Source organism: Ipomoea triloba, chromosome 3 (assembly GCF_003576645.1).
Source record: "Ipomoea triloba cultivar NCNSP0323 chromosome 3, ASM357664v1".
NCBI classification, from domain to species: Eukaryota; Viridiplantae; Streptophyta; class Magnoliopsida; order Solanales; family Convolvulaceae; genus Ipomoea; species Ipomoea triloba.
This window is the reverse complement of record NC_044918.1, coordinates 5,753,086-5,761,114: the sequence shown is the minus strand read 5'-3', so window position 1 is coordinate 5,761,114 and position 8,029 is coordinate 5,753,086. Positions and strand designations below refer to the sequence as shown.

The following is an 8,029-nucleotide window of genomic DNA, read 5'->3' as shown; positions in this document are numbered from 1 at the left end:
AAAAAAAAAAAAAAAAAAAAAAAAAAAAAAAAAAAAAAGATTACCCATAATGAATTAGGAGTGAGTATATATACCATGGCGCTAGGCGACAGATAAAGAAGCCTATAAAAAGCAGCTTATTTTGCCATAAAGCCTTACATGAGGATGAGGTGCTTGCAGATTCTTCATTTCCTTAAAGCTTAGTACACATCTTCAGAAAACTGGAAAGTTTCCTTTTTGTAACACATAAAGCTCTTGGGCTTGCTTGCGAGTTCCAGAATCTATCTGATTCAATCTTTTCTATTTCCCCCCACCTTTTTAAACAAAGAAACAAAGAAAGATATCTTTAAATCTGTTGAGATTTTCAGAGGAAGTGTGAAGTCAGCTATGTCTGACTTGGAATTCACTCTCTTTCTTCTTCCTGTGATCTTTGCTGCAATTCTTTTCATTAATTTCTGCAAAAGAAAACACTACTACAACCTTAATCTTCCCCCGGGGAAGATGGGGTGGCCGTTTCTGGGTGAAACCATTGGCTACTTGAAACCTTATTCTGCTACCTCAATAGGAGAGTTCATGGAAGATCACATATCGAGGTAAAAACAAGTTGAACAGTTAATAGCTCAATCTTAATTTCAATTTATCTGAGGGGGGCTTTGAATTGGTGCAGATTTGGGAAGATATTCAAGTCGAATTTATTCGGGGAGCCGGCGATTGTGTCAGCAGATGCAGGGCTGAACAGATTCATTCTGCAGAACGAAGGGCGGCTGTTTGAGTGCAGCTATCCGAGGAGCATTGGTGGGATTCTTGGGAAATGGTCGATGCTTGTTTTGGTCGGGGAAATGCACAGAGATATGCGGAGTATTTCCTTGAATTTCTTGAGCAATGCTAGGCTCAGAACACAGCTTCTAAAAGAAGTGGAGAAACATACTTTGCTTGTTCTTGGCTCCTGGCAGGAAAACTCTGTCATCTGTGCCCAAGATGAAGCCAAAAAGGTACTCTCTTCACATAATTTCATCAACAAATCAAAACCAGAATCAAATACTTATCACTACCCCAAAAGCTATATTGATTAGCTAAAACCCAAACATTTTCCAGAAATAGGATGCTGGACTTGACCTTCAGCCTAATCTTTTCAGTTCACTCTGAAATCTTTGCAGTTCACGTTTAATTTCATGGCGGAACATATTATGAGCTTGGAGCCAGGGAACGTGGAGACAGAGAAGCTGAAGAAAGAGTATATTACTTTCATGAAAGGGGTGGTTTCTGCGCCATTGAATTTCCCAGGAACAGCGTACAGAAAGGCCTTACAGGTACCACGCACTTTCATTTTACTTATTCTGATCCCCTGAGATTGCAAAATTCTGATGTTTCCGGCGGGTTTTCCGACAGTCGCGGTCGACGATCCTTAAATTCATCGAGAGAAAAATGGAGGAGAGAGGACAGGGCATCATGAAAGAACAGGACAACGATCTCCTAGGTTGGGTTCTCAACAATTCTAGCCTCTCCAAGGAACAAATTCTTGACTTGGTTCTAAGTTTACTCTTCGCCGGCCATGAAACATCCTCGGTGGCCATTGCTTTAGCCATCTTCTTCTTGCAAGGCTGTCCCGCCGCGATTCAACAACTGAGAGTAAGCACGTTTTAGTTACCCACAACTATTTTTCTTAATCAATCCGAACTACCCACTTAAACAATTCTTTAATGAAACAGGAAGAGCACTCGAAAATTTCCAAACCCAATGAGAAATCTGGAGTGAAGGAGTTGACTTGGGAAGACTACAAGAAAATGGAATTCACCCACTGCGTACGTTTCTTTCATTAAAAAAAAAAACAAAAAAAAAAAAAGTCACACCAGTCCAAATTGGTCAGGTTGTTACCTTGACAATCACAAAGTTACAAGTTTAACTCGGCCCTATTGACCTTCTTAGTTTGAATTACCAAAAAATGAGATTTATCTGTGCACACTTTTGAATAGTGATTGATGGATTTTTTAATGTGCAGGTTGTGAATGAGACGTTAAGGTTGGGGAATGTGGTGAGGTTTCTGCACAGGAAAGCCATCAAGGACGTTCGGTACAAAGGTATGTGATTATATTTATGGGCATGCTAGGGAGTAATTGAAGTGCCCAAAATCTCTTATTATTTCCCTTTTAGAATTATATATGGTTATTTATGAGTAAACATATAGACTATAAATATAAATTTTTTTCTCATATATGAAAAGGGTATGACATTCCATGTGGATGGAAAGTGCTACCGGTGATTGCAGCCGTGCATTTAGATCCTTCACTTTTTGACCATCCCCAGCACTTCAATCCATGGAGGTGGCAGGTTTGTCAATTTTGCTAAACACCTTTGCATCTTGCTTTTATTGCTTCCTCTTTTCTTTTCCATTTCTTCATAACTTCATATGTATCTTATTTACTATCCCAAAAAAAAAAACCCTTACAATCGAGGTTTAATTAGACAAAATGTTATATATTTTCATACCAAAAATTCAAACCTGATTGAAATAGAGAAACAAAAAAGAAAAGATAATAAGGATGATGGAATAAAGTGGATAAGGAGCTTGGTGGGAAGGGAAGGGATGGCATGAAGGGTACAAAGAACATTCCATCATTTCATAAGCTCAAGTAATCATAGTCCACCCACTGCTTGTAGGCTACCACCCCATGAACTGTCAGGATCAATTCAACATGTTTTTGAATTATGTACGTAGAATCACCGGCCCCGCCAAATACAAACTCATTTCCTCTCAATACTTTTGTGATGATTTCGATCTCAACGGATTCAAAACGCCGTTTAAATATTCAATTCACTCTCTTTTAGTTTCCTGGAGAAAAATATAGTATAGATTAGACTGGGTAAATTTTGGAATGGTAATTTTTGGAGTATATAGTATTTTTTAGATGGCAAAAAAGAATTCTAAGGAGTACTTGAAGGTATAAACTAGGTAAATTCTGTTATGTGACTCTAACCGACAAAGAAATAATGACCCTAATAATTGACTCAAATTAAAAATATCAAATCAACAGCCTAACCAACTATACAAAGATTATGATCCTATTTGGTAAATGGCCATTATTGATAGTTGTTAGCTGATTGGGTTAGAAGGTATAACTAGTTGATAACATTAGCTGATTATAGAAAGATGTTTGGTAAATTAGCTGATAGCTGATAGCTATTTGGTATAATTTTTTTTTCTCAAAAAACTAATTGAAAAAATTGTTTTGAGCAACTTTTTGAATTTTAACATTTTAGAGTTACAAAAAATTGATTAACCAAACACTTATATTAATTTTATAACTAAATCAAATAGCTAATAGTGGTCAAATAAATCAAAATGGACCTATAGCCAACATATACTTTAATTTTATAAAAGATTTTTAAACGTATTGTGAATAGAGTTATACTACATGTTGATTATTTATTTTCATTATGTGGATTTCAATAAAAATGTTAATATCAAAATTTTGTGAGAGAAAATTAGGAGTAGAAATTAAGAGCAAGAGAGTCGACTAGTATTTTGTTCATGAATAACATCGATCACATTGGGAGGACCGAGGTGGGAAGATGATGATTAAAGTCTCCATGTTGGAGTGGGGTTTCCACGTGCACGTGCACATACAAGTGCGTTTTCGGGTGGGGTCAGCTCTTCTTCTTTTTTTTTCAACATAATACGGAGTATTATTTTATTTTCATATTTTCTCTTTCAACATGGGCGATGGGTCCTTTTCTAATTTTAAAACTCTGAAAACGGGTCGGGTACGTACTATTCCAGTACAACGTATAGTTTCACGAGTAGATAAGGTATTAAGGTTGGTAAAACGTATGATATGCGGTCGTGTTTTCCGATCTCCAATGAGGTTTGTTTGTTTGCATGCATGCAGAACAAAGACGGATCGGCGGCGGCGGCGCCGACGAGTAATAATAACTTCATGCCGTTCGGCGGAGGGCCGCGGCTGTGCACCGGATCGGAGCTGGCGAAGCTGGAGATGGCGGTGTTCATCCGCCATTTAGTCCTGAACTACGACTGGGAACTCGCCGATTCCGACGAGGCGTTCGCCTTCCCGTTCGTCGACTTCCCCAAAGGCTTGCCCATCACCGTATCCCGCCGAAACAGTTTTACGCAACAAGAGTGTATTGATCATAGCTGTACAAGTAAAGATATATAGTAACGGTTATATATATATATATATATATTACTCCGTATATTTTTAAAAAAGGGGGGAAAAAAAGTCTGCAAATTCTACCATTATTAAAGCAGAAGTGACAGATCAGAATTGAAGAAGATGATATTTGTTTTGTATCATGCATGCATGCTATATATTATATTGTGGATATCGAAGACGACGATCCTCATCATATCTTTCCTACTTGTGTTCGAAATACATCAGTTCGAACTGTTTGAGGAAGACGAAAGAACAATTGTCACATATTATGAAATATTTCTGAATCCTCCGATCTGTAAATTATAGTATAGTACGGAGTATTAATTTATCCGTTGTTTCTAGGATGGTTGGTCGGAGGTGGAGACTTTTGTAGTTTTCATGTATGTATATGTAATGATATTTTTATTTAAAATTTGTGAGCAATTCAATCCAGTCTTTATCCTTGTTATGTGGAGATTAATACCCTTCAAATTATTTTGGATTTTAAATATAAGTTTAAATTTATGGTGTAATTAAGTACCCATATATATATTATTGTAAAAAAAAGGGTTGTTTAAGTCAACAGGTGACTCCACTGAGGCAGGCTCAAACACACACTACCATCATCCATGTAGGAGTATAAATCGGAACATCGGATCCACTAGACCACAAGGTCTTTGGCTAAAGAAAGGGTTGTTAGAATGCTTAGAATGTAAAGCTAATATGGGAATATAAAAGTACTGTAATATATAAGTAGTCTTTTTTTTTTTTAGTACTAATATATAAGTAGTCTATTACATACAGAAAAGTGTCAATGACAAAGTAAACTTAAGTAGTCAAATTGATCTTTTAAAACTTGCATGGCAGGTTGTTGAGTGTCGTTTAAGATAATAATAATTTTAAAAACAACTTGTTAATTGTACGTAGTTTGGTGGATCAGTTTCAAGGTAAGAAGGTGGTATAATTGACCTAAAAGGATGGGTTGGGTAAGTAGAACATAATTCTTATGTTAGAAGATCAAAGCTCACAAGTAAGAGATTTGCTAATAACACATTCGCAGCTTAATCCACACATACAATAATTTCCTTAGTGTGGTTCACATCTCCTGTATAGTATGTAGACTATTGTTCAGGAGTAAAATTTATCTCGTGCATACCCTCCGATAATAGTTGTAAATTTCATCATCATCCAAAAAACATTAATTTGCAAAAGGCCACCTTCTAGATCAGAACTCCAAAATTGATCAAGAAAAGGTTTATATTACTTTTTAAATTTGTGATCATGCTTTAAATACTCACATTTAAAAATGCATAATTATCAACAACAACAACAAAATCGGGTATTAAATATAAATTTATCCATTATAACTTTGATTCCTTTAAAATATTTTTTGGACCTTGGTCGGAGTTATATATTGTATTTCTATTAATTAATGAAGCTAAGGAGTATATTCAGCATTTCCCTATAATTAACATTGCAATCATATATTTTTATTATTAATTCTTTACTTGAATCATAGAAAAACTTTAATAATAAAGATTTGATCAAGAAAATTGTATATTTAGTCTCTTAATTATTTTACGTGCTTAAATTCGTCTTTTAATTATAAAATAGCTAGACACATTTGGTCCCTTGATTATATATATTCTCAATTGTAAATATGATCCCTATAATGTAAACGCATTTGGCCATTAATCATTTCCGCTTTTATAAATATGGTCTTTCAATTCCACTCACAACTCAAATAAATCTTGTTTTCAATTGAAGGTTAAGAAATTTTGTTAATCTACTACCATTATGCAGAATTACCAAAAACATCCCTTCGTAGCATTGGCTTAAACAGGATTTTATTTGCTCTACAAGTAGAATGAACTTATCCGCACAACTCAGAAGGTAATTAAGGAACCAAACATGTTTGCCTTATAATTAAAGAACCACATTCCAATAACCAAAATAATTATTGTACCAAAAGTATTATTTTCTCTAAATATTAATAATAATATGCAATTATTACAATAGACTAATCTTATATGCCCAGAAAAAATGTAGTATCATTTTCATAAGGCTAAAATATCATCTAGCACCATGAACTATATCTAATTATTCATGCCGCACCCTTAACTTTCATATCGTATATATCGAGCTGCAAACTAAAATAAAAAATTCACCTAGAACTTTTTAGCAGGTTTCCAGGTCTTCTTGCTGACATAGCGTCTGATGTAGCATTTCTTTTAATCTTATGTTGTCCAGGTAAGCGTTTACATATTTAAAATTTAAAAAAAATAAAAAATTATTATATTAAAATAACCAGAATTTTATTCTCTTTATTTTCATAATGTATACTTTTCAATTTTGCAATTCCAATGTTTCAATTTTATTTCAGAATTATATTTTTTGGCTAATTTATTGTTTAGTATTTTTTCAATTTTCAAATTTATAGAAATGTTAATTTTTTTTGTTTGTATTTTTTGGTTTTTTTTTTTAAATTATTTTTAATATGTAAATGTTTATATGGACAACATAAGGTTAAAAGAAATGCCACATCACTTGAAAACTTGCGCCATGTAAGCAGGAAGACCTGGAAACCTGCTAAAAGTTATAGGTGAATTTTTTATTTTGGTTTGCGGCTCGATATATACGATATGAAAGTTCAGGGTGCGGCATAAATAATTAGATATAGTTCATGGTGCTAGATGACACTTTAACCTTTTCATAATTAAAACCGTACATTTGAAAACACTCAATAACATATTCGCATATAACTGACAATGCACTCAGGATATATAATAGTACACTTTTTTGTGTGCACTATTAGTTATATATAGATACAATATCAAACATACTATTAGTTATTCATAGGAATACACCATTGTACTTACTAAAATGTTATTGCATTTTCCATTTTTCATTAAATATTTAGCCCTCATCATCTTAGATAGACAAATAGGGTTAGTCAGGGGAATACTAGTTCTAATTTGAATATATATATATATATATATATATATATATATATATATATATATAACGAATCATTCCAAGAAAACAAAACATCACGCCGTAGCCTCTTTTTGTCTTCTGCTTTCCGTTTTTAATTTAATATAATTCGCAATCTTCTGTACATTTTTTATTATATTTATGGAGATTTTATTGGTGAAGAAGATTAGATTCGAATAAACATGGCTAAAACACAAGCCCCAGATTCCTGATTCTTCACTGTTTCATGCTTGTACTTGCCCAAACATTACTCCCCCTTCCCTTAAACATTTCGCCGTAAAAAAAAACCTCCACACTTTCTTGTCGTTTATCGTATTTCCCTTGCTGTTCCTCAATCCTCCTCTGAGAACCCCTGTTGTCCCGTTCCAAACTAATCATTGATCCCCAATGTCGGTGGCGATATTAGTCGAAGAGTCGAATGAATTACGCCGTTGCGCCCATGCATGCATCGCGTGGAGATTATTCAATGCGCACGCTTTCTTATCATCCTTAGCTTCTTCCGATCCAAATAATTATAATATAATATACTATTCAAACTTATACTACCAGACGGACAACTTTTTTAAATCGTAATTAATACACATTATTGTGTATATAAAAGTGAGGGAAATTGGTAGTTCTCAAAAATTTAATGTGCAACACGGTTGATACTTCACTTTCATGCTTGCAAATGTTTATAGACGTGTCAATTGCCTTTGCTCTAGTGGTTGGGACGTGGACCCTCTGCAGATTCTGAATGTCGTCAAAAAGTAATCATGCATGTTTTTGATATGATAGACATTTAATACTATTTGTTTATACGTCTATTTTAATCCGTTACTACTAGTTGTTATTAATGTTTTCGTTATTATTATAAAGTATATATATATATATATATATATATATATATATATATATATATATATATA

General features: G+C 33.8%; 1 protein-coding gene across 1 annotated transcript; it reads left to right on the top strand.

The window, feature by feature from the left end:
• The first annotated feature begins 128 nt into the window (after nucleotides 1–128).
• Nucleotides 129–4,596, top strand: LOC116011693 (cytochrome P450 90B1). Its single transcript, XM_031251095.1, has 8 exons — nucleotides 129–572; nucleotides 647–971; nucleotides 1,137–1,289; nucleotides 1,369–1,608; nucleotides 1,689–1,781; nucleotides 1,979–2,057; nucleotides 2,201–2,307; nucleotides 3,867–4,596. The coding sequence occupies exons 1-8, from the start codon at nucleotides 367–369 to the stop codon at nucleotides 4,149–4,151; spliced, it is 1,488 nt and encodes a 495-aa protein (XP_031106955.1). The 5' UTR covers nucleotides 129–366; the 3' UTR covers nucleotides 4,152–4,596.
• Nucleotides 4,597–8,029: the final 3,433 nt, after the last annotated feature.

Coding starts and splice junctions, on each gene's coding strand:
- LOC116011693 (XM_031251095.1), top strand. CDS start 367: ATGTCTGACTTGGAATTCACTCTCTTTCTTCTTCCTGTGATCTTTGCT. Junction 1,609..1,688: donor CCGCGATTCAACAACTGAGA/GTAAGCACGTTT, acceptor TTAATGAAACAG/GAAGAGCACTCGAAAATTTC. Junction 1,782..1,978: donor AAATGGAATTCACCCACTGC/GTACGTTTCTTT, acceptor TTTAATGTGCAG/GTTGTGAATGAGACGTTAAG.